At 38.6% G+C, this 27495-nt stretch overlaps 1 protein-coding gene across 12 annotated transcripts in view; it reads left to right on the top strand.

The window, feature by feature from the left end:
* Positions 1-27495, top strand: part of ATRX (ATRX chromatin remodeler) — a 327458-nt gene that overhangs the window by 5966 nt on the left and 293997 nt on the right. For 6 of the 12 annotated variants that reach the window (XM_047843345.1, XM_047843346.1, XM_047843351.1 and 3 more), the window contains one exon: positions 2159-2220. The exons of 4 other annotated variants lie outside the window; for them this stretch is intronic. In XM_047843345.1, coding sequence (XP_047699301.1) covers positions 2165-2220 — 56 coding nt within the window. In that variant the 5' untranslated portion in view covers positions 2159-2164. Of the gene's footprint in view, positions 1-2132; positions 2221-27495 lie in introns of all 12 variants that reach the window. 2 more of the 12 variants (XM_047843347.1, XM_047843344.1) reach the window with 1 other exon arrangement.

The raw sequence follows: 27495 nt of genomic DNA, 5'->3' as shown, positions 1-27495 counted from the left end.
ATTATTGTTGCTTAGGACATGTTCTATTTTGAAAGATTATTATATCCAGTGTATTATATTTCTGCCCTTTTATGATTGGGGATGATACTTTTGAAAAGACCTTTATTAGTTTTGGCCAATTGTGCTTTTTGCCCTGAGAAAAGGTTCTGTGAATTGGGCGCTGTAGCCACTGTTTTCAGATCATGTCTCTTGAGACTTTGTCTTTCAGCTTTGGCTTGAAGTAGCCATTCTTGGTATCTGTAGTCCAGCTTTCTTGGTAACTGTTGTATACAATATTTGTTTAAGAAATTATTGGTATGGCAGTGGTGTTCACATGTTTATATCTTATATTCCATATTTTGAGAGAATGCTTTCTTAGTAGATCAAATACTTGAGTATCAACTAGGGGCCAGGCACTGTGCTAGGGTATGCAAAAGTTAGTAAGACAAAATTCCCACCTGCTTAAGGAATTCTTAATCTAATGAGGGAGATATCACGTACATAGGTATAAAACAGTGCTAAAGTGGGGGTATATTGGTTTTACTGAGTGTCAGAAATGAAGGAAGGCCTCATTTTTGGGATAGCTAGGATTTACAGAGGAAATGGTATTTGTAGTGAGTCTTAAAGATGAGTTAGAAATTAAGGGTTGTCTGTGAAAAAGGGCTGCCCAGGCAGAGAGATTAGTTTGGTTAAAAGGTTAGTCTTATTTTCCATATAGCAGAGGAAATAAGACATACACACAAATAGTTTTGAAGTAGGATATAAAGTGATAAATGCTGCATTTGGTAAAAACTAAGTTCAGAGTAGGAAGATATTTCTGATGAGGTCCAGGGAAGGCTTTATAGAGAAAGCATTTGAATCTGGCCCTTGGAGGATGGGAGGATGGATAATTTTGACAAAGAATACTAGGGGAGATTCCAGATGTGAGATATAGCAGCTTGAGCAAAGGATTGTTGTATATGTTAGTGTTTTCTGTTTAGAAGCAGGTCAACTTAGAATTTTTAACTCAATTCCTGGACAAATATTGTATAACTTTTGTGCAATTAGTATGTTTTTCCCCAGATTTATTGAGATATAATTAATATGTAACATTGTGTAGTGTAAGATGTACAATGTGATGTTTTGATAATTGTATATATTTTGAAATGTTTACCTCAAAATAAGGTTAGTTAGCACCTTCACCGTACATAACCATTTTTTTGTTGTGGTGGTGAGAACTTTCAAGATCTACTCTCTAGCAACTTTCAATTACATAATACAGTATAGTTAACTTTAGTCACCATGCTGTATATTACATGTCCAAAACTTATTCATCTTCTAGTGTAATTTGTATGTTAACTTTTGTGGTTTGATGGTCTTAGAAAAGTCACATGTGCCATTGTAAATGAGCCTGATAATTTCAGTTCAAAAGAGCTGTCAAAGTATTTTCCACTTTCCTTAACGATTATATAGAATGTAATGCACAGATTTTGATTGACTATGGTTGTTCAAATCTATCCTTAGTTGTCTTTATTTTGGTCATTTAAAGTGCTCAGTTGACTTTTGGGTAATACTTGATTTATAAAGTCCAAAATAAAATATAATTTATTTTCATGTAATACTGTATTTGGTATTTTGCTTATTTGAATTATATTCATATTTTGATTTATTTGATAGCATTCTAAATATAGTTCTGCTATAATGCTTGTTTTGAAAATGTGTGTATGTCTCAACAAGGTTGATAAATCAGGTAACAATTTGAGCATAAGACAGAATTTTTATTTTCTTATGCAGGATTTTGTCTGCAAGGTCAGGGATCAGCAAATCATGACCACCAACTAGTGGCCTGTTTTTGTAAATAAAATTCTTTTGGAACATACTTAAGCCCATTTGTTTATATTGTCTGTGGCTACTTTTGTACCACAATCTCAGAGTGGAATAATTGCAACAAAGACCTAATGGTCCACAAAGCCTAAAATAGTTTCTATCTGGTCCTTTATGGAAAGAATTTTCTCTAAGTGAACTACACCCAGCTGAACTGAAGTGTGTTAAATACATGCATATACATGCACAAACCTCTTACCTCAAACATCTGTTGGCTAGCTTAGTTCACCCCTTGTGTTATGAGCCACTCCCATCCACATCTGTTGTTACAGTTTTCCATCCGATTTCAGATAACCCTCCTTCCATCATTTCACAGTAATTCATGAGCTGCAGCCCTTCTGATGTGCTTCCACAAGCAAACTTCAGGTCTTTTTCAAGGTAAAGTGCTGTATTTATTATTGTATTTGTGTATTTCTTAATCACTTAATGTGTAAACTGTGTAAAATTGTGCTATCATTTTAATCAGGTTTCTTTTAAAAAATGTGTCATTGATGAAGTTTTTTGAGTATTGTGCTTTTTAAAAAATGTTTATTTTTTTTGAGAGAGATGCAGAGGACAGGGGAGAGGGAGAGAGAGAGAGAATCCCAAGCAGGCTCTGGGCTGTCAGGGATGAGCCCGATGTCAGGCTCGAACCCATGAACTCTGAGATCCCTACCGGAGCTGAAATCAAGAGTCAGGTGCCCAACTGACTGAGCCACCGAGCCACCCAGGCATGTGAATGTTTTGCTTCTAACCCCATTTTCCCTATGAGTCCTGTGGTGTTCATTGCACAATTTTCCATAACCTGGTGATTTTTAGGAACTGATGTTAACGTGATTTCTGAACTGAATGTAATCATCATCCTGCAAAAAGTACTAATTCATTCACAAATATTTCTTGGACTCTGTGAAGATTTAATGAGTTAGTGGACACAGAGCACTTAGGTTAGTGTCTAGGACATACTAATTACTCAAATACTAATTATTATTGATTACTATTACCATGTGCCAAGAACTGTTTAAAGTACTGCTTAGGTGAATAAGACAAATTAACGCCTTCTCCCCATGAAACTTACATATACTTCAAAAAATCTGTATTAATATACATTTTGGCTAGTAACTTAGTCCTACTCCCATAAAAGACATTTTTGTGTTATTATAAATAATATTTTAAAAATATCTATCCAGAGATCAAAGACATTTACTTAAAACAACTTTCTAGTCACTGTCTCATTGATCTCATGTAATATTTGAATGATTTTTAAAATGTTTTTAATGTAACCTCAGGAGATCTACCTTCAAGGAGACAGAGGATAATCTTTTTACTATATTTCAAAATAAAAAGTTAAAAATTATAGATTTAGACTTACTTTGCAAAAATTGTATATAGATTCTCATAGATCCTTCACTCAGATTTATCAAATAGTAATATTTTACATCTGCTTTATCATTCTCTCTATGTTATGTTTCTGAGTCATTTGAGATTAAGTTGCAGACATGATGCTCCTTTACCCCTGAATACTTCAATATGTATTTCCCCCAAATAGGAATATTCTCTATAACCTCATTATACTTAGCAAAATTAGAGATTAACATTGATACAGTAGTATTTCTGCTCTACAGACCTTATTCATGTTTTGCCAGTTGCTTCATAATGTCCTGTATAGTGAAAGACAAAAGTTTATTTTTTTTCTGGCCCTGCATCCAATTCTGGAACATGCATTGCATTTCATTGTCATGTGTCTTTAATCTTCTTTACTCTGGAGCACTGTACCTTGCTTTTTTCCCCTTATGTATTTTTGAAGAATACAGAACAGTTAATTTGGGTTTGTCTGATATTTCCTTGTGATCATGTATTTTGCTAGAAACACTGTGAAGTCATGTGTCTTTCTCAGCACGTTTTATCAGGAAGCACATGATATCTTTACTCTTACTATATTTTAAAATGTTTTTTCTAATTTTTTTTAAGTTTATTTATTTATTGAGAGACAGAGAGAGAGAGTGTGTGAGTGGGATAGGGAAAGAGAGAGAAGGGAGAGAGAATACCAAGCAGGCTCCTCACTGTCAGTGCAGAGCCCCGTATGGGGCTCCAACTGTGAGATCATGACCTGAACCAAGATTAAGAGTCAGATGCTTAACCGATTGAGCCAGCCAGGTACCCCTAAAATGCTTTTTCTTTTAATACTAAGATTATCACTCCTTGCCATTTAATTTAGATATTTGAAGCTAGGTTTGGTTAATTTCTATAGTGTTGGGGAGAATTTGCTGACCTCTTACTGTTTTTCTTTTTTCTTTTCCCCTTTCCACCTTCCTTATATACCCCCAAAATTCAAAACCACAGAACACCCTATTTGTGCATTTTCATTGTGTGTTCTGAGTGCTAAACAGAGAATCAAGAGTGAATGTTTCATATTAAAGTGACTGCACCTGTTACTTGTTAAGTATATGAAATAATATATTTCTTTCGAAGGCTGACTATATATAGTGCATCTGACACAGCTTACTGAATATCTCATTTTAGAGATAGGAAGATACTGGAGGGTAAAATGACTTCAGGTGTTGTTTTTTTAAAAAATTTTTAATGTTTATTTTATTTTTGAGAGAAAGAGAGCACGAGCAGGGTAGGGGAAGAGAGAGAGGGAGACACAGAATCTGAAGCAGGCTCCAGGCTCTGAGCTGTCAGGACAGAGCCTGATGTGGGGCCTGAACCCATGAGCCATGAGATCATGACCTGAGCTTAAGTCAGACGCTTAACCGACTGAGCCACCCAGGAGCCCCATCAGGTTTTTTTTTTTTTTTAATGCTTAACCAATCACCACTCTTTTAAGGAATCTCTGAGCAGATTATTTTCATTAAATTTTTTTTTAATGTTTATTTTATTTTAGAGAGAGAGACAGAGTGCAGAATACAAGCAGGAGAGGGATAGAGAGAGAGGGAGACACAGAATCCAAAGCATGCTCCAGGCTCTGAGCTGTCAGCACAGAGCCTGATGCCGGGATGGAACTCACGAACCATGAGATCATGACCTGAGCTGAAGTCAGACACTTAACCGACTGAGCCACCCAGGCACCCCTAGATTATTTTCATTTTAATAAGCATTTATTACAAGGCAGTTTTTTTTTCCCCACATGAGAAAAAGAGACAAACCCAGACCAGTTTCCTCCTTTGAGGAGCTTACGGTTCAGTAGAGATTACTTTGAGTTTTAAACAAGGAACTATAAGCAGAATGTGTTGCTTATTATAAGAGAAGTAAAAGAAAATTCAGTGGAAGAGATGTGTTAAGATTGGAAATTCATGTGTGAATTATCTTGCAGAGAGCTTTGAATGCTAGCTTAGGAGTTTCGTACTTTAATTTTTTTTTTTTCAACGTTTTTATTTATTTTGGGGACAGAGAGAGACAGAGCATGAACGGGGGAGGGGCAGAGAGAGAGGGAGACACAGAATCCGAAGCAGGCTCCAGGCTCTGAGCCATCAGCCCAGAGCCTGACGCGGGGCTCGAACTCACGGACTGCGAGATCGTGACCTGAGCTGAAGTCGGACGCTTAACCGACTGCGCCACCCAGGCGCCCCGGAGTTTCGTACTTTATAAACATGGGAAGACTTTGAATATTTTGAGCATGGGGTGACATATTTGAGTCTATACTCAATTATGCCAATTATTGGTCATACTGAGAAGATAGAACAGTCCTTTAGGCAAGGAATATATTTAAGAGAATATAGGCATATATGTCCAACTCCCGTTCCCCTTAAAAATATAGTAGCATCGGGGCGCCTGGGTGGCTCAGTCGGTTAAGCTTCCGACTTCGGCTCAGGTCATGATCTCATGGTCTGTGAGTTCGAGCCCCGTGTCGGGCTCTGTGCTGACACCTAAGAGCCTGGAGCCTGTTTCAGATTCTGTGTCTCCCACTCTCTGACCCTCTCCCGTTCATGCTCTGTCTCTCTATCTGTCTCAAAAATAAATAAACGTTAAAAAAAATATATATAGTAGCATGTGCTAAGTACAGTTGAGTGCTACTGACACATATGGTGTATGAACATAGTGGTTTTACTTGAATCAGGGGTAGAATTAACTTTGATAAAAGATGGAATTTCAAGGCAGGAAAGGATGACTTTTGGGAACTTCTTCTTCCCCATTCCAATAGACATTAAAAGATTTAGGGGCGCCTGGGTGGCTCAGTTAAGCGTCCAACTTCAGCTCAGGTCATGATCTCATGGCTCGTGGGTTCGAGCTCCACGTCGGGCTCTGTGCTGACAGCTCAGAGCCTGAAGCCTGCTTCAGATTCTGTGTCTCGCTCTCTCTACCCCTTCCCCAGTTTGCACTCTGTCTCTCTGTATTTTCTCAAAAATAGACATTAAAAAAAAAAAAGATTTAAATAACTTGTGTTCCTAAATACTGCTACCTACTTATTAGCGTATTATGATTTGTCTCTGACGTCTGAATTCTAAGCAATTACCTGACTATTTTGGAAGGGAGCTAGGGTTACCTGCCTGGTTTGAAGGATGAGTTGTGTAAACAGGTGCTGTTTTCTGGCTCTAAAATCTAAATGTCTTAAAATTGTATTTTTTTTCTGCAGGGAAAGAGAACCCTAGTTCTCACCTGAAGACTCTTTTCTTATTTCTCCTTACAACAGGAATAAAACTTTTTGCTTCACTTTCTTGCTCTTGCCACATTCTTTGCCTCTTGTCTCCATTTGAAGAATGCCTTTGCGTAAAGATGGGGTGTGATATGTTGTTGGAATGAACTGTGTTTAATAAAGCAGGTATCAGTGTGTCAAGTAAGATGAAACGTTTTTTGAAGGTTTTAGTACTTTGGCCCACGTGAAAATGGTGACATTTATTGCAATTTAATTTTTAATTAGAGTATTACATAGAGACCACTATTCAAAGACCACATAATAAGAAAAAACGCAGACCTTATTCACATATTGCTGCTTTATTACAAATTTATAATTTATTTCCATTAGAGCATTTATACCTTTATATTAAAAAAAATAGACTGGAATGTTATTAGTCCTCCATTGTTTCTTAAATATTTTAGAAAGCTTGACATTTTCATACAGATTCTGAATAGTGTTTATTTGCCTAAGTAGGTGCTGTTGATACTGAGTGTAATAAAACCAGAAAAATTGAGATTCTGCCCTTAAGTGCTTTTTAGACTAAAAATAAATAACACAAGACAAGAAAATAATTAATAAATCACAGAAATATATTTTCCTGGCAACAAATCTGGCATATAAGGAGATAGCTTATTCATGTATACCTATGAACTTTCAAAACAGATTTTAGAGATTTTTCATATGCTGGAAGGGAGAATGGTAATGGACAGATGTTACTGCTACCAGCCTTGTTATTTATATTGTTCTTTTCTGTTTTTTTTTCCATGTCTTTTCTGTTGCGATAAAATACACTTAACATAAAAGTTAGCATTTTAACCACTTGAAAGTGCACAATTAAGTGGCATTAAGTACATTAAATGTATTTACAAAGTTGTGCAACCATCATTGTTGCTATCTAATTTTGGGATGTTTCCTTTACCTCAAAAAGAATCCCTGTATCTCCCAGTGTTCTGCATCATTATGCAACCATTGCCTCTGTCCAATTCCAGAACTTTTCCATCATCTCAAACTGAAACTTCATTGTACCCATTAAACAATAACTTTCCATTCCCCTCTCCCCTAAGTCCCTGGTAACTACCATTTCACTTTCTGTCTCTGATCTTAACTATTCTAGATACTCCTATATAAGTGGAATTGTATTTGTGTTTAGCTTATTTTATATAGCATTTCTTCAAGGTTCTTCCATTTTGTAGCATGTGTCAGAATTTCATTCCTTTTTAAGGCTGAATACTATTCCATTCACTATGCATATATGCACCACATTTAATTTATCCATTCATCTGTTGATGGACATTTGGGTTGTTTTCATCTTGGCTACTGTGCATAGTGTTTCTGTAAACATTGATGTACAAATGTCTATTTGAGTCTCTACTTTCAGTTCTTTTGGATATGTACCTAGAAGTGAAATTCTAGCTTTAATCTCTTGATGAACCACTAAACTGTTTTCCAGAGTGGTTGTACTATTTTACATTCCCACTTGTGTTGTAGAAGGGTAACAATTTTTTTTAAGTTTATTTATTTATTTTGAGAGAGAGAGAGCGAGTGTGTGCACAAGTGGGGGAGACGGGGAGAGAGGGAGAGGGAGAAAGAAAGAAAGAAAGAAAGAAAGAAAGAAAGAAAGAAAGAAAGAAAAAAAAATCCCAAGCGGGCTCCTCACTGTCAGTGTAGAGCCTGTTGTGGGGCTCAAAGCAACAAACCTGTGAGATCATGACCTGAGCTAAAGTTGGACAGTTAACCGACTGAGCCACCCAGATGCCCTTATTATTATTTTTTAAAGGAGCTACCTGCCCTTTCTTTTCTTTAAAAAAGAATTATTTATTTTGAGAGAGACAGAGACAGCACAAGTTGGGGAGGGGCAGAGAGAGAATCCCAAGCAGGCTCCGCATTGCCAGTGCAGAGCCCCATGTGGGGCTTAAACCCATGAAGCCATGAGATCAATACCTGAGCTGAAACCAAGGGTTGGATGCTTAACAGATTTAGCACCCAGGCGCCCCTCTTTTATCTTTTAGAAAAATGAGCTCATACAGTTTATTTTATTTTAGAATTAAGTTAATTTAAAAAATTTAGTTGACTCTGTCAACTATACTGAAATTAAAAAAAAATTAGTTGACAAATAAGAAACTAAAATGAAATAGATTAAGAGGTACAAACTTCCAGTTATAAAATAAATAAGTCATGGAGATGCAAAGTACAGTATAGAGAATATCATCAATAAGATGGTAATGTTGTTTGGTGACAGATGGTGACTACACTTAACCATGGCAAGCACTGAGTAATGTATAGAATTGTTGAATCATGTTGTACACCTGAAATGAAGATTAAACACTGCATATATACTACAGTATTTTATGTTTTTTCTTTATAATAGCCATACTAACAGTTGTGGAGTGTTACCTCATTGTAGTTTTTATTTGCATTTCCTTGATGACTAGTGATGTAAAGTCTCTTTTCAAAATGTGTTTATTGGCCATTTGTATATCTTCTTTGGAAAAATGTCTATTGATCTTTTGCCCAATTTTAAATTGGGTTTTTTTGTTTGTTTAATTGTAGGATTCTTAAAAATTCTGGATATTGGGGCGCCTGGGTGGCTAAGTCGGTTAAGTGGCCGACTTCGGCTCAGGTCATGATCTCTCGGTCCTTGAGTTCGAGCCCTGCGTCGGGCTCTGTGCTGACAGCTCAGAGCCTGGAGCCTGTTTCAGATTCTGTGTCTCCCTCTCTCTGACCCTCCCCTGTTCATGCTCTGTCTCTCACTGTCTCAAAAATAAATAAAACATTAAAAAAATTCTGGATATTAACCCCTTATCAGATATATTTTTTCCATTCTGTGGTTGTCTTTTCACTGTTTTGGTAGTGCATGAAAGTTTTCAGTTTGGATGCAGTCCAGGTTACCTGCTTTTTCTTTTGTTTCATGAGTATTTTAGTGCTATTCAAGAAATTGCCAAATATGAAGTCATGAAGATTTATCCCCCTATTCTAAGAATTTACAGTTTTAGCTCATATTTAGGTCTTTAATCCAATTTGAATTAATTGTTTTAAAGATTTTTTTAAGTAATCTCTACACCCAACGTAGGGCTCAAACTCTGAACCCCAAGATCAAGAGTCACATGCTTCACCAACTGAGCCAGCCAGGCACCCCTGGAATTAATTTTTGTGTATGGTGTAAGATAGGGTTCCAACTTCATTCTTTTGAATGCGGATATCTAGTTTTCTTGGCACAATTTGTTGAAGAGACTGTTATTTCTCCATTCGGTGGTCTTGGCACCCTTGCCTGTCAGTTGACTGTGGATGTATGGATTATTTCTGGGCTTTCTGTTCTATTCCATTGGTCTATATGTCTATCCTTATGCCAGTACCACCTGTTTTGATTACTTGAGCTTTGTAGCAAGTTTTGAAATTGGGAAGTGAGAATGTCCCAAATTTGTCCTTCTTTTTCAAGATTGGTTTGGCTGTTTGGGGTCCCTTTAATTTCCATTTGAAATTTAGGATTGACTTTTTGATTTTTGCAAGTAGTGGCTATTGCAGCTTTTTAAAAAAGTTTGTTTATTTTGAGAGGGGGAGGGACAGAGAGAGGGAGGGAGGGAGGGAGGAAGAGAGAAAGAGGGGGAGAGAAAGAATCCCAAGAAGCCTCTGTGCTGTCAGCATGGAGCCTGATACAGGTCTCAGTCCACGAACTGTGAGATCATGGCCTGAGCCTGAATCAAGAGTTGGACACTCAACAGACTGTGACACCCAGGTGCCCCCGCTGTTGTGTTTTTTTTTTTTTTTGATAAGAATTATTTTATTTTTATTTTTATTTTTTAATTAATTTATTTTTAAATTTCCATCCAAGTTAGCATATAGTGCAACAATGATTTCAGGAGTAGATTCCTTAATGCCTGTAACCCATTTAGTCCATCCCTCCTCCCACAACTCCTCCAGCAACCCTCTGTTCTCTATATTTAAGAGCCTCTTATGTTTTGTCCCCCTACTATTATATTATTTTTGCTTCCTTTATGTTTATCTGTTTTGTATCTTAAATTCCTCATATGAGTGAAGTCATATGGTATTTGTCGTTCTCTAATTTCATTTAGCCTGATACCCTCTAGTTCCATCCACGTAGCTATAAATGGCAAGATTTCATTCATGTTGATTGCTGAGTAATATTCCATTGTATATGTATACCACATCTTCTTTATCCATTCATCCGTCGATGGACATGTGGGCTCTTTCCATACTTTGGCTATTGTCACTAGCACTGCTATAAAAATTGGGGTGCATGTGCCCCTTGGAAACAGCACACTTGGATAAATACCTAGTAGTGCAATTGCTGGGTCATAGGTTAGTTCTATTTTTAACTTTTTGAGGAACTTCCATACTGTCTTCCAAAGTGGCTGCACCAGTTTGTATTCCCACCAGCAGTGCAAAAGAGATCCTCTTTCTCTGCATTCTTGCCAACATCTGTTGTTGCCTGAATTGTTAATGTTAACCATTCTGACAGGTGTGAGGTGGTATCTCATTGTGGTTTTGATTTGTATTTCCCTGATGATGAGTGATGTTTAGCGTTTTATGTGTTTGTTCGCCATCTGGATGTCTTCTTAGGAGAAGTGTCTATTCAGAATGTCTTTTGTCCATTTCTTCCCTGGATGATTTGTTTTTTGGGTGTTGAGTTTGATAAGTTCCTTATAGACTTTGGCTACTAACCCTTTATTTGATATTTCGTTTGCAAATATCTTCTCCCATTCTGTTGGTTGCCTTTTAGTTTTGCTGATGGTTTCCTTCGCTCTGCAAAATCTTTTTATTTTGATGAGGTCCCAATAGTTCATTTTTCTTTTGTTTCCCTTGCCTCCAGAGACGTGTTGAGTGAGAAGTTGCTGTGTCCAAGGTCAAAGGAGCTTTTCCTGCTTTCTCCTCGAGGATTTTGATGGCTTCCTGTCTTACGTTGAGGTCTTTGAGTTTATTTTTGTGTGTGGTGTAAGAAGGTGGTCCAGGTTCATTCTTCTGCATGTTGCTGTCCAGTTTTCCCAGCACCACTTGCTGAAGAGACTGTCTTTATTCCATTGGCTATTCTTTCCTGCTTTGTTAAAGATTAGTTGGCCATATGTTTGTGGGTCCATTTTTGGGTTCTCTATTATGTTCCATTGATTTGAGCTCTGTCTTTATGCCAGTACCATAGTGTCTTGATGATTACAGCTTGGTAATACAACTTGAAGTTCAGGATTGTGATTCTTCCAGCTTTGGTTTTCTTTTTCAAGATTGTTTTGGCTATTTAGGATCTTTTCTGGTTTCATACAAATTTTAAGATTGTTTGTTCTAGCTCTGTGAAGATGCTGTGTTATTTTGATAGGGATTGCGTTGAATATGTAGATTGCTTTGGCTAGTATCAACATTTTAACAATATTTGTTTTTCCAACCTAGGAACATGGAATATTGTTCCATTTTTTTGTGTCTTCAATTTCTTTCATCAATTTCATCAGCTTCAATTTCTTTCATAGTTTTCAGTGTATAGATTTTTCATCTCTTTGGTTAGGTTTATTCGTAGGTATTTTATGGTTTTTGGTGCAATTGTAAATGGGATCGATTCCTTGATTTCTCTTTCTGTTGTTTCATTATTGGTGTATAGGAATGCAACCGATTGCTGTGCATTGATTTTATATCCTGCAACTTGGCTAAATTCATGGATCAGTTCTAGCAGTTTTTTGGTGGAATCTTTTGGGTGTGTTGCAGTTTTATTTTATTTTATTTTTTTTATTTTTAAATTTTTTTTTCAACGTTTATTTTTGGGACAGAGAGAGACAGAGCATGAACGGGGGAGGGGCAGAGAGAGAGGGAGACACAGAATCGGAAACAGGCTCCAGGCTCTGAGCCATCAGCCCAGAGCCTGACGCGGGGCTCGAACTCACGGACCGCGAGATCGTGACCTGGCTGAAGTCGGACGCTTAACCGACTGCGCCACCCAGGCGCCCCTGTTGCAGTTTTAATAGAGATTACATTTGAGCTGTATATCATTTTGAGGAGTATTGCTTTCAACAGTATTAAATCTTTTACTCCATGAACATGGGATATCATTCTCTTTAATTGAAATTGTTTCATTTCATTTCATTTCATTTTCATTTCATTTTCATTTCATTTTCATTTCATTTCATTTCATTTCATTTCATTTCATTTCATTACATTTCATTATAATCTCTACACCCAATGTGGGGCTCAAACTCATGACCCCACGATCAAGAGTTGGAAGCTCTTCTGACTGAGCCAGTGAAGCGCCCCTGGAATTGTTTAATTTCTTTAAGCAATATTTTTTAATGATCATTGTACAAGTTTTGAATCTCTTTGATTAAATTACTCCTATATATTTTATTCTTTTTGATGCTGTTGTAAACTGGAAGTGTTTTTTTTTTTTTTTTTTTTTACTGGGAAGTATTTTCTTAATATCCTCTTTGCGTTGTTCATTGCTAATGTATAGGAATATAACTGCTTTCTGTGTATTGATCTTACATCTTGCAGTTGTGCTGAATTCATTTATTATCTCTAATAGTTTTCTGTGGATTCTTTTGGATTTTCTATGTATAAGATCACATCATCTACAAACTACTTCATCCTTTGTTGTTTGAATCTTTTTTTTTCTTTTTCTTTTCTATTGAATAGAAATGGCAAAAACAAGCATACTTGTTTTTAATCTTAGGTTGTAATCTAGCTTTTTCACTATTAAATATGATGTTAGCTGTGGGTTTTTCATGAATACCCTTTATCCAGTTGAGGAAGTTCCTTTCTCTTTGTAGTTTTCTGAGTGATTTTATTGTGGAAGGGTGCTGAATTTTGTCAGATGCTTTTTCTGTGTCAGTTTAGATGATTATGTGATTTTTACCCTTTTATTCTGTTTTATGTGGTATTTTACATTCATTTATTTTTGTGTCACGCTTTTCATTCCTGGGATAAATCACATTTGGTCATTGGTGTATGATGTTTTGATGAGTTATTGAATTCTGTTTGCTAGCATTTTGTTTAGGATTTTTACATTATTAACTAGTATTTTGTTTAGGATTTTCACATCAGTAGTCGTAAGGGATATTGACCTGTGGTTTTCTTTTTTTGTGATGTGTTTGTCTGACTGTGATATTAGGGTAATGATGGCTTTGTAGAATGAGTTAAGTGTTCCCTACTCTTCTGTTTTTTGGAGGAGTTTGAGAGGTGATAATTATTCATTAAATGTTTGGTAGAATTTACCAGTGAAGCCAGTGGTCTTGGGTTTTTCTTTTTTGGGATGTTTTTGATTATCAGCTAAGTAAAGAGATTGAGTAGTTAGTTATAACCCCCCCCCCCCCCAAAAAAGAAAAGAAAAATGTAGTGTTGGTATTTACCTAATGTGGTTACTTTTCCTATTGTTCTTCGTTTTATGATATAGCTCCAAGTTATACTGTGGCGTCTTTTTATTTCACCCTGATGGATTCCCTTTAGCATTTCTTGTAGTGCAGGTATACTAGCAATGCATTTCCTCAGCTTTTGATTTTTGACATAATTCTTCATTTTTCAAGGATGTACTTGCTAGATACAGAATTCTTGGTTGACCTTTTTCCCCAGCACTTCAAATATGTCACCTCACTGTTCTCTGGTTTCCATTGTATTCGACTATTTAAAAAATTTTTTTCACATTTATTTATTTTTGATAGAGAAAGAGAGACAGAACACAAGTGGGCGAGGGGCAGAGAGAGAAGGAGACACAGAATCCAAAGCAGGCTCCAGGCTCCGAGCTGTCAGCACAGAGCCTGACACAGGGCTCAAACTCACAAACCTTGGGATTATGACCTGAGCCGAAGTCGGACGCTTAACTGACTGAGCCCCCCAGGCGCCCCCATTGTGTTCAACTATTAATCTTGATGAGGATCCCTTGTACTTGTCAGTTTTCATTGATTTTGAGATTTTCTTTGGCTTTGACAGTTTAATTGTATTTTGTCCCAGTGTGTATCTGTTTATTCTTGGAATTCATTGAGCTTCTTGGATATGTAGATTGATGTATTTCATGAATTTGGCATGCTTTGATAATTATTTAAATATTCTTTCTGCTCCTTTTTCTTCTTGTCTGTGACTGCCATTATGCATGTGTTGCTGGGCTTGATGGTGTCTCATAGGTCTCTGATGCTCTGTTCATTTTCCCTCCTTCTTTTTCCCTTGTAGTGGTTAATCTCAATTGGTGCTGCCTTTAAGTTCACTTGTTCTTTCTTATCCTTGTTGTATTGAACCTGTATAGTGATTTTTTTCATGTGTGCTATAATACTACTTACCTCCAAAATTTTATTTGGTTCCTTTTTAGAATTTCTTTATTTGAATATTCTTATCTTGGTGAGACATGCTGGTTTCCTTTAGCTCCTTGAATGTATTTAAAAGTTGATTTAAAGGCATTGCATGCTGGGGCGCCTGGGTGGCTCAGTTGGTTAAGCATCTGACTCATGATTTTGGCTCAGGCCATGATCTCAAAGTTTCTGAGTTTGAGCCCCACATCAAGCTCTGTGCTGATAGTGCGGAGCCTGCTTGTCATTCTCTCTCTCTGCCCCTCCCCCGTCAGTAATTATTAAATAAACTTAATTTTTTTTTTTTTTAAAAGCTTAAAGAGGGGCGCCTGGGTGGCACAGTCAGTTAAGCGTCCGATTTCAGCCAGGTCACGATCTCGCGGTCCGTGAGTTCGAGCCCCGCGTCGGGCTCTGGGCTGATGGCTCAGAGCCTGGAGCCTGTTTCTGATTCTGTGTCTCCCTCTCTCTCTGCCCCTCCCCCGTTCATGCTCTGTCTCTCTCTGTCTCAAAAATAAAATAAATAAAAACGTTAAAAAAAAAGCTTAAAGAAATAAAGCCTTTGCCTACTAATTCCAACATACAGGCCTCCTCAGGGACAGTATTGTTAATTTCTTCCTTTTTTTTTCCCCCTGTGAATGGACCATACTTTTCTTGTTTCTTTGCATGTTTGTATCTTTTTGTTGAAAATGGATACTTTGAATATTGTAATATGGTAACTGGAAAATACCTGCCCCCCACCCCAGGGTTGTTGCTTCCTGTAGTTTTTGCTTAGTGAACTTTCTAACCTATTTTCATAAAGGCTATATTTGTCATGTGTGGATACTGAAGTGTTTGTTCTGGTAGCTGATTGGTCAGTTAGTGGTTTGACAGAGCTTTCCTTAAATACCTACAAGGAAAAAAATAACAGTCCCAAAACAAACAGAAACCCAAATCAAACCAAACCAACTCTCTGTCTTTGTAGATTGGCTCAGTATTGGGGCACTTCTCACTGCTTAGCGTGTACATTTACAACTCTCGTAGCGGGGCACCTGGGTGGCTCAGTCAGTTAAGCGTCCGACTTGAGCTCAGGTCATGATCTCGTGGTCTGTGAGTTTGAGCCCCGCGTCGGGCTCAGAGCCTGGAGCCTGCCTGGGTTTGTGTTTCCCTCTCTTGGCCCCTCCCCTGCTCCCGCCTCTGTCTCTTTCTCTCTGTCTCTCTGTCTCTGTCTTTCTCTCAAAAGTAAATAAACAAACAAAAAAACCTCTTTGGTAGCTGTCACATACCTGATTGGGTGGAGGGTAAAAGTCAGCCAAAGATGAATGTTTTTGGCCTTCTCATGATTTTTCTGAGCATGTGTGCAGCCTTGGGCATAGGTATGTCCTTCCAAATTCCTTTGTATGTGCTGGAGCTTTATGGAGCTCTTTGGAGCTCTTATTTCCTTATGTATCTCTCTCTTTTTTTTTTAATCTTTATTTTTAAGAGAGAGAGAGCACAAGCAGGGGAGGAACAGAGAGAGAGGGAGACACAGAATCTGAAGCAGGCTCCAGACTCTGAGCTGTTAGCATAGGGCTTGACGTGGGGCTCGAACTCGTAAACTGTGAGATCATGACCTGAGCCGCAGTCGGATGCTTAACTGACAGAGCCACCCAGGTGCCCCTCCTTATGTATCTCTATCTGGCTTCTTTCTTCCCATCTTTTATGTCTGTCAAGTGCCTGGCCCACTTGTTATCTCTTGCCCTGGTGGCTATAGATAGTATATTTGCCTTTACATGCTTTGGACAGGGCACTTGGGTGGCTCAGTCAGTGGAGCAAACCACTGTTGGTTTTGGCTTGGGTCATGATCCCAGGCCATGCATCGGGCTCCATGCTCAGGGTGGAGCCTGCTTAAGATTCTCTCTCTCCTCAGGGCGCCTGGGTGGCTCAGTCGGTTAAGCGGCCTACTTCGGCTCAGGTCATGATCTCGTGGTCCGTGAGTTCGAGCCCCGCGTCGGGCTCTGTGCTGACAGCTCAGAGCCTGGAGCCTGTTTCAGATTCTGTGTCTCCCTCTCTCTGACCCTCCCCCGTTCATGCTCTGTCTCTCTCTGTCTCAAAAATAAATAAACGTTAAAAAAAATAAAAAATAAAAGATTCTCTCTCCTCTTCCCCCCACCCCTCTTCCCTGCTCATGGTCTCTCTCTCTCTCTCTCTCTGAAAAAAAAAAAAAAAGGAACTGCAGGTTCAAGAATTGCCAAGATAGTACAAAGAAGAACAATGTGGGCATTGATGCCAAAGTATATTTCACAAAAAGCTATAGTTTTTAAGAAAATGTGGCACTGGCATAGGGATTACAACAAACACACCAGGAGTGACATTATATACAGTGGCAGAGCAGGTAACTCCAAAATTCTGTCACTTCATAAAGGCAATAATTACACTAGTAAAAGAATCTACTTTTTTGGAACTCTAATAAAAAAACAGGGAATAGAAAAAGCTCGATATGACAGCACTATGGTGTTTTAACTTTATGCACCTACCATGTCCCACTCCCTTGCTAGATGGCAGCCATGAAGACAGTTGCCCGCATTCCTAGTGCAACTTGCAGATGCCAAAGGGACTGATGTGGATCATAGTCTTACAGAATTGTGGTTGGGTGTTTTGACCTGTTTGGTCGTTATCTGACAGACTGGGACTGGGGTTGCCTTTCTTTCAATCTTGGCATTAGAGACATTTTGATCCAGATTATTCTTTGTTGTGGGAGGCTGTCCTGTGTATGCATTGTATCTCTGGCCTCTGTCCAGTAGATACTTGTAACACCCCTCCCCACCAGTTTTGACAACAAAAAATGTTTAAAGACACTGTCAGAAGGTTCCTCTGGATAGTGAGGGTGTGGGAATGGCAAATCCTCCTGTTGGAGAACCACTATTCTAGATGATAGGGATTCACAGATGATTAATATTGAGCTAGGTGGAGGAGTAAATTACTGAAATATATTGTGATGTAGTTAAGTGAGTTACATTGGTGTGAACCAAGAAATGTGGAACAACAGCAAACAATTGCCTTGGAGAGTTGATGGCAGAATTTTCCAGAGAGAGAGAGAAATGGCAGTTTTGAGTTGGTACTTAAGTCAAGGTGGTAGGTGTTGCCAAGGAGGGGAGATGTTCTAGGTGGTGGAAAGGTCATATCTAGGCCCTTTTGTGTCTTGAGAACAGTGAGACATTAAATGTGATTGGAGAGAAGATGGGAGGTAGAGGTGAAAAAAGGAAGGTTATTGGAGTCAGATTTGAAAAATCTTTTTAATTTGAAAAGGATTTTTATGCTATACTGATATGTTCACTTTTTGCTGTTTTATAACCTAGAAAATCAAATACTATAAAAGCCTTTAGAGTAATATGATCACCTTCTTTTAAAGAATAATGATATAGTGAAATGATTAAAAGCATATGGTAAATATTAAACTCAAGAAAATAGCTTTAGTCTATAAAGTAGGAAAATAGGAAGGGATGGAGATTTATATAAAAGTAGATGTCAGATATTACTCTTAAGAGTAATTACACCACCCTCTGTGTAGCCTGTTTTCATCCTGTATTTGTCAAATCCCTAAATGTTATCATCACTGAGGGTGATTCTTGGTGTTTTTAAAAATTTTTTAATGGTTATTTATTTTTGAGAGAGAGAGACAGAGACAGAGTGCAAGCAGGGGAGGGGCCAAGAGAGGGGGAGACACAAAATCCCAAGCAGGCTCCAGGCTCTGAGCTGTTAGCACAGGGCTCGACGTGGGTTCGAACTCACGAACTGTGAGATCATGACCTGAGCCGAAGTCAGCTGCTTACCTGACCGAGCCACCCAGGTGCACTGATTCTTGGTATTTAAAGCAGGAGTAAAGTGGGCAAATGTACAAAGTTGTATGTTTTTTCAAGTAGATTATCAGAGTGATATATTTTAAACTGTTAGCTGCTTTCTTGGATTAGACATGGAGTCAGATGAACTGAAACTGGTCTCTTATAGTAGTTCTGTGTCCTTAGAAAAGGAAGATACTTGAAGATTTAAAATGCTAAAAAATATTTTTTGTAACTTTTATTTTTTTCAGATGTTTATTTTATTTATTTTTGAGGGGGCATGTACGTGATCAGGAGAGGGGCAGAGAGAGAGAGGGAGAGAGAGAATCCCAAGCAGGCTTCTCACTGTCAGCACAGAGCCCAACGTGGGGCTTGAACTCACCAACCATGAGATCATGACCTGAGCTGAAATCAAGAGATGGATGCTTAACCGACTGAGCCACCCTGGCGCCCCCATCCCTTTATTTAAAAAACAAAATATATGGTTAAATACATATTATAAAATTTGTCATTTTAACTCCTTTAAGTGTATATTTCAGTAGCGTTAAATACATTTCCATTGTTGTGTAACCAGTCTCCGTAATATTTTCTATACCCATTAAATAACAACTCCCCATTTTTCCTAGCATCCCTTTATTTGTAATCAATGTCTATATTTAAAGTGGGTTTCTTGGAGATAAATGACACCCTGATAATATGACACCCTGTTTTAGTTGGTGTATTCATCATTCACATTTAAAGTGAAATTTGATATAGAGTTGGATTAATATGTACCATGCTTGCATTTGTTTCCTTTTTCAACTTCCCCCTTTCACCTTTGGTTTTAATTGAACATTTAAAAGATATTTATTTTTGTGAGAGAGAGAGAGACAGAGAGAGACAGAGAGAGAGAGTGAGAGCAAGCAGGGGAGGGGGAGAGAGAGAATCCGAAGCAGGCTCTGTACTGTCAGCCTGAAGCAGGGCTGGATCTCACAAACCATGAGATCATGACCTGAGTCTAAACCAAGAGTTGGGTCCACTTTTTTTTTTCTTTTTTCTTCAACGTTTTTATTTATTTTTGGGACAGAGAGAGACAGAGCATGAACGGGGGAGGGGCAGAGAGAGAGGGAGACACAGAATCGGAAACAGGCTCCAGGCTCCGAGCCATCAGCCCAGAGCCTGACGCGGGGCTCGAACTCACGGATCATGAGATCGTGACCTGGCTGAAGTCGGACGCTTAACCGACTGCGCCACCCAGGCGCCCCTGGTCCACTTTTAAATAACACTAAAGTTTTCCCCTACTATCTTAAAGAAGAGTGTTCTTATGAAACCTTTCATAAGCTGAAATAGCTTACCATGAAGAAGCAATTACAATTAATTTGTATGGAAAAAATTTAAAGCATTCCCAGACCCCCCAGAAAAACCTCTTTTTAGGCTTTTCCTGATACCTTAGGACACACCTTACTAATGGATTCACAAGATGAATTGAGATAAAGCACAAATGCTCGGAAACACAGTTAAAAGATAGAGGCTGGGTGTAGTTCCCAGGGAAGGAGCTTGGCAGTGCTACTATTGCTGCTCAGCGTGTGTACTGTCTCTGTAATAACAGCTTGCTGCAGAACAAACGTTAAATGCTGTTTTCACTTTTTGCTCTTTTCTGTAAGAGTCAGAATCCTCTTTGAATTTCTTTTGATTAGTTAAAACAAATATTAATGTAGGTCTTTCTTAAAAGTGAAGTAGCATGACACTAACATTAGAAAAGTGGGGGATACCTGTATATCACTTCACAAGTAGTATAGGTACCTTGTAACTGTATTCTTGATTCCTTTTCCTTTTTTTTCAAATATAATTAATTGTCAAATTGGCTTACATACAACACCCAGTGCTCATCCCAGCAAGTGCCCTCCTCAGTGCTCATCCCAGCAAGTGCCCTCCTCAATGCTCATCACCCATTTTCCCTCTCCTCAGTTTGTTCTCTGTATTTAAGAGTCTCTTGTGGTTTGCCTCCCTCCCTCTCCGTAACTTTTTTTCCCCCTTCCCTTCCCCCATGGTTTTCTGTTCAGTTTCTCAAGATCCACATATGAGTGAAAACATATCTGTCCTTCTCTGACTGACTTATTTCACTCAGCATAATAACTTCCAGTTCCATCCACGTTGCTGCAAATGGCATGATTTCATTCTTTCTCATTGCCAAGTAGTATGCCATTGTATATATAAACCACATCTTCTTTATCCATTCATCAGTTGATGGACATTTAGGCTCTTTCCATAATTTGGCTATTGTTGAAAGCACGGCTATAAATGTTGGGGTACATGTGTCCCTGTGCATCAGCACTCCTATATCCCTTAAATAAATTCCTAGTAGTGCTATTGCTTGTTCATAGGGTAGTTCTACTTTTAATTTTTTGAGGAACCTCGACACTGCTTTCCATAGCGACTGCACCAGTTTGAATTCCTACCAACAGTGCAAGAGGGTTCCTGTTTCTCCACATCCTTGCCAGCATCTGTTGTTTCCTGAGTTCATTTTAGCCACTCTGACTGGTGTGAGGTGGTATCTCAGTGTGGCGTTGATTTGTATTTCCCTGATGATGAGTGATGTTGGCCATCTTTTCTTGTGTCTGTTGGCCATCTGGATCTCTTCTTTGGAGAAGTGTCTATTCATGTCTTCTGCCCACTTCTTCACTGGATTATTTGTTTTTAGGCTGTGGAGTTTGGTGAGTTCTTTATAGGTTTTGGATACTAGTGCGTTACCCAATATGTCATTTGCAAATAACTTTTCCCATTCCGTTGGCTGCCTTTTAGTTGTGTTGATTGTTTCCTTTGCAGTGCAGAAGCATTTTATCTTGATGAGGTCCCAATAGTTCATTTGTGCTTTTAATTCCCTTGCCTTTGGAGCTGTGTTGAGCAAGAAATTGCTGCGGATGAGGTGAAAGAGGTTGTTGCCTGCTTTCTCCTGTAGGGTTTTGATGGTTTCCTGTCTCACATTTAGGTCTTTAATCCATTTTGAGTTTATTTTTGTGAGTGGTGTAAGAAAGTGGTCTAGTTTCATTCTTCTACATGTTTCTGTCCAGTTCTCCCAGCACCATTTGCTGAAGAGACTGTCTTTTTTCCATTGGATTCTCTTTCCTGCTTTGTCAAAGATTAGTTGGCCATACATCTGTGGGTTCAATTCTGGGTTCTTTATTCTATTCCATTGGTTTATGTGTCTTTTTTTGTGCCAACACCATGCTGTCTTGATGATTACAGCTTTGTAGTAGAGGCTAAAGTCTGGGATCGTGATGCCTCCCACTTTGGTTTTCTTCTTTAATATTACCTTGGCTCTTTGGGGTCTTTTGTGGTTCCATACAAATTTTAGGATTGTTTGTTCTAATTTTGAGAAGAATGCTGATGCAGTTTTGATTGGGATTGCATTGAATGTGTAGCTTGCTCTGGGTAGTATTGACATTTCAACAATATTCTTCTAGTCCATGAGCATGGAATGTTTTTCCATTTCTTTGTGTCTTCTTCAATTTCCTTCATAAGCTTTCTATAGTTTTTAGCATACAGATCTTTTACATCTTTGGTTAGGTTTATTCATAGGTATTTTATGGTTCTTGGTGCAATTGTAAATGGGATGAATTTCTTTGTTTCTCTTTCTGTGACTTCATTATTAGTGTATGAGAATGCAACTGATTTCTGTACATTGATTTTGTACCCCGTGACTTTGCTGAATCCAACTCTTTTGGTGGAGTCTTTCAGGTTTTCCATGCAGAATATCATGTCTCCGAAAAGTGAAAGTTTGTCTTCTTTGCCAATTTTGATGCCTTTTATTTCATTTTGTTGTCTGATTGCCGATGCTGGGACTTCCAACACTATGTTAAACAACAGTGGTGAGAGTGGGCATCCCTGTCGTGTTCCTGATCTCAGAGGGAAAGCTCTCAGTTTTTCCCCATTGAGGAAGATATTAGCTGGGGGCTTTTCATATATGGCTTTTATGATGTTTAAGTATGTTCCTTTTATCCCAACTTTCTTGAGGGTTTTTTTTTTAAAACACTATTTTAATGTTTTTATTTATTTATTTATTTTTGAGACAGAGGGAGACAGAGCACAAGTGGGGAAGGGGCAGAGAGAGAGGGAGACACAGAATCTGAAACAGGCTCCAGGCTCTGAGCAGTCAGCACAGAGCCCCACGCAGGGCTTGAACTCATGAACTGTGAGATCATGACCTCAGCCGAAGTCAGACGCTTAACCGACTGAGCCACCCATGCTCCCCTTGAGGGTTTTTATTAAGAAAGGATGTTGTATTTTGTCAAATGCTTTTTCTGCATCTATTGACCGGATCATATGGTTCTTATCCCTTCTTTTATTAATGTGATGTATCACACTGATTGATTTGTGAATACTGAACCAACCCTGCAGCCCAGGAATGAATCCCAGTTGATCATGGTGAATAATTATTTTTATATGCTGTTGAATTCATTTTGCTAGTATCTTGTTGAGAATTTTTGCATCCATGTTCATCAGAGATATTGGCCTGTAGTTCTCCTTTTTTGTGGGGTCTCTGTCTAGTTTGGGAATCAAGGTAATGCTGGCTTCATAGAATGAGCCTGGAAGTTTTCCTTCCCTATTTTTTGGAACAGCTTGTGAAGGATAGTTATTAACTCTGCTTTAAATGTCTGGTAGCATTCCCCAGGGAAGCCATCTGGTCTAGGACGCTTGTTTGTTGCGAGATTTTTGATAACTGATTAAATTTCTTCACTAGTTATGGATCTATTCAAATTTTCTATTTCTTCCCATTTTAGTTTTGGTAGTGTGTCAGTGTTTAGGAATTTGTCCATTTCTTCCAGGTTGAGCAGTTTGTTGGCATACAATTTTTCATAGTATTCTCTGATAATTGCTTGTATTTCTGATGGATTGGGTGTGATAAATCCATTTTCATTTGTGATTTTATCTATTTGGGTCCTCTTTCCTTTTTGAGAAGCTTGGCTTGAGATTTATCAATTTGGTTTATTTTTTCAAAAAACCAATTCTTGGTTTCATTGATCTGCTCTACAGTTTTTTTTAGATTCTATTTTGTTTATTTCTGCTCTTATCTTTATTATTTCTCTTCTTCTGCTGGGTTTGGGGTATCTTTGCTGTTCTGCTTCTATTTCCTTTAGGTGTGCTGTTAGATTTTGTATTTGGGATTTTTCTTGTTTCTTGAGATAGGCCTGGATTGCAGTGTATTTTCCTCTCAGGACTGCCTTCGCTGCATCCCAAAGGGTTTGGATTGTTTTCTTTTCATTTTCATTTGTTCCCATATTTTTTAAAAATTTCTTCTTTAGTTACCTGGTTGACCCATTTGTTCTTTAGTAGGATGTTCTTTAACCTTCATGCTTTTGGAGGTTTTGCAGACTTTTCCTGTGGTTGATTTCAAGTTTCATAGCATTGTGTTCTGACAGTGTGCATGGTATGGTCTCAGTTATTTTATATTTATTGAGGGATTTTTTGTGACCCAGTATGTGATCTATCATGGAGAGTCTTCCATGTGCACTCGAGAAGAATGTGTATTCTGCTTCTTTAGGATGAAAAGTTCTAAATATATCTGTCAAGTCTGTCTCATCCAGTGTATCATTCAGGGCCATTGGGTCTTTACTGATTTTCTGTCTAGATGATCTGTCCATTGTTGTAAGTGGAGTTTTAATGTTCCCTGCATTTACCACATTCTTTCCAATAAGATTGCTTATTTTTGTGATTGTTTTATATGTTTGGGTGCTACCGAATTTGGTGCATAAACATTTATAATTGTTAGCTCTTCTTGATGGATAAACCCTGTAATTATTATATAATGCCCTTCTTCAACTGTTGTTATAGCCTTTAATTTAAAATCTAGTTTGTCTTATATAAGAATGGCTACTCCAGCTTTCTTTTGACTTCAGTAGCATGATAGATGGTTCTCCATTCACTCACTTTCAATCTGAAGGTGTCCTCAGTTCTAAAATGGGTCTCTTGTAGACAGCAAATAAATGGGTCTTATTTTTTTTATCCATTCTGATACCCTATGTATTTTGATTGGAGCATTTAGTCCATTTACATTCAATGTTATTAAAAGATAAGGGTTTAGATTCATTGTGTTCTCTGTAGGTTTCATGCTTGTAGTGATGTCTCTGGTCCTTTGTGGTCTTTGCAGCAGAGTCCCTCTTAGGATCTCTTGTAGGGCTGGTTTAGTGGTGAATTCCTTCAATTTTTGTTTGGGAAAACCTTTATGTGTTACTTTTCTGAACCACAGGCTTGCTGGATAAAGGATTCTTGGCTGCATATTTTTCCTATTCAGCACAAAGAAAATTTCCTGCCACTCCTTTTTGGCCTGCCAAGTTTCAGTAGTTAGGTCTGCTACTACTCTTATGTGTCTACTCTTGGAGATTAAAGCCTGTTTATTCCTAACTGCTTTCAGAATTCTCTGTCTTTGTATTTTGCTAGTTTCACTATGATATGTAATGCAGAGGATCGATTCAAGTTACATCTGAAGGGAGTTAGTTCTCTGTGCATCCTGGATTTCAGTGTCTGTTTCCTTCCCCAGATTGGGGAAGTTCTCAGCTAGATTTGTTCAAGTACACCTTGGCCCCTTTCTCTCTCTCTTCATCTGGAACTCCTATGATACGTATATTGTTCCCTTTCATCGAATCACTTAGTTGTCTAATTCTCCCCTCGTGATCCAGAATTTTTTATCTTTTTGTAAGCTTCATCTTTTTCCATAAATTCATCTTCTATTTCACCTATTCCTCCCTCTGCCTCTTTAGTCGTCACTGTCACCACCTCTACTTTATTTTGCACCTCATTTACAGCATTTTTTAATTCATTATGACTATTTTTTATTTCCTTGATCTCTGCAGCAGTAGATTCTCTGCTGTCTTCTATGCTTTTTTCAAGCCCAGCAATTAGTCTTATTACTATTATTCTAAATTCTTGTTCAATTAAATTGTTTATATGTGTTTTGATCAATTCTTTAGCTGTCATTTCTTCCTGGAATTTCTTTTGAGGAGAATTCTTCTGTTTTCTCATTTTGGCTAGTTTGCTGTCCCTTATGTGTTTTAGAAGCTTGTTATGTGCCTGCACCTGTGAGCATTACTATATTAAAGAGGGGTCATACACTGTCCCGGGGCTGGCCCTTCAGGAGGTGTTTTTTTTGGAGAGTGTTACTTGCTCTCTTTTGTTGTGACTTTGGTTACTTTATCTCCCTACTTGTAGTGATGTTGTGGACCCTCCACCAGGTGTGCTTTGATTTCATTGAAGTAGCCCTGGAAAGGAAAACAAACAAAAAAGAAACAAAAAAACAGAAAACAAAAACATACAAACAAACAACCAAAAACAAAAAATCAGAAACTTCAGCTGTAAGTCAACAACAGGCGGAGGCAGTGTTGATGGAAGAGGCCTTATCCCATACAAGGATAGAAATGACAGGGGCAGTGGGAAAAGAAAAAACAAAAATTGGCCAGGCTGAGAAACTCCACGGCTTAATCCAGAGAGAGAGAGAAAGGAAAATAAAGAAGGTGTCGGGGAAAAAGAAAAGAAAATAAAATTGAGCAAAGAAACTATATGGCTTAATCCAGAGAGAGCGTAAGGAAAATAAGGAAGGAGGTGGGGAAAAAGAGAAAATAAAATTGATCAGACATAAACTGTATGGCTTAAGCCAGAGAGAAAGGAAAATAAAGAAGGAAGTGTAAAGCATGTGTCAAGAGAAAGGATAAAATATGTCTGCTTAAACAAACCAACAACCAGAGTAACCAGACTAGAGGAGGGAAGAGATAAGGAGGAAAGGAAGGAAGAATATGTTTATATAATAAGAATTGCCCAAGAATTAAATCAGGCAATGCAAGAGCACTGATCTGGGGAAGGGGCTGTGTGGTTGTCACTTCAGTCCTGCTCGAGTAGATATGCAGTTATCAGCCACAGAAGGGCGTGGTTTGGTGTATGCCTTCCGGCCTCCACTGTGGGCCTGCTGTCCATTCCCTGAAGCCCCACCTTGTTGGTGATGGGAGAAAAATGACGACTCTCCAGTCTCTCCTCCATGGACCAGGTGTCCCAAACCACTCTGTTCAAGCAGTCCTCACTGTGCCGCAGGCGTAAACAGGGCGGTTTGTCCTGCTCCACCAACTCCCATGCCTCCCTGGTGCTTGGCTGGGATTCAGACTCCTGCACAGTGCACCCCATACTGGGGGAGTGCCACTCTGTGCCGTCCCATATATGATTTCTGGCTGGCGGGTGCAGGCAGTCTTTGTCTTTCCAGTGGATATAAACCCTCGTCTCACAGCACTCCAGGGAGGGGATTGCTTTCTCCTACTGTGGACCATGCCCCTGACCTAGCCAATGAGTCCGAGGCTGGCTCCCCTCCTCCCCAGGTGTGCAGTCAGGGCAGCTGGCCCCAGTCTGGAGAAAGCCCCTCAGAGATTCGAACTTCTGCGCTCTGGTCCAGGTTTTTTTTTTTTTTTTCTTGTCCAGATACAGCCCTATGCTTCTCTAGCCTCTCTTTCTCTTCTCTTTGTCTCTCTGCAGAAGGGGATCCCTCCCCTCCATTTGTTTTATCTCTCCCAGTCTGCAGTCATGCACCTATGGCCCGTCAGATTGTCCCAGTGGGTCCCTGGAAGTGACTTTTGTCTCTTTGTCTTTTGGACTCTTGGAGTTTAAAGTCCTTTGGCTTCAGTACTGCTTTGAGAGATGAGGGAACTTTGGATGCCCTTACTTCTCCGCCATGTTGGCCCTTCTCTCTTGATTACTTTCCTTACCCATAAGCTATAATCACCCAGTACATTTTTGCATCTATTAGTTTGAATAGTTACCTATTAGGTCAGTTAGGAATAAGAAAAATAGAAGATGTTATTTTACTTTCATTTATTCCTTCTCTTATGTTCTTCCTTCATGTAGATCTGTGTTTCTGACCTGTATAATTTTTTTTCTCTCTGAAGAACTTTTAACGTTTCTTGCAAGGCAAGTCTACTGTTGATAGATTACTGCAGCTTTTGTTTGTTGAGAAAGAGTAGTTTGTTTTCACTTTTGAGGGATTGTT

Source organism: Prionailurus viverrinus, chromosome X (assembly GCF_022837055.1).
Source record: "Prionailurus viverrinus isolate Anna chromosome X, UM_Priviv_1.0, whole genome shotgun sequence".
Classification (NCBI taxonomy): Eukaryota; Metazoa; Chordata; class Mammalia; order Carnivora; family Felidae; genus Prionailurus; species Prionailurus viverrinus.
This window is presented reverse-complemented; position numbering and strand designations above follow the sequence as displayed.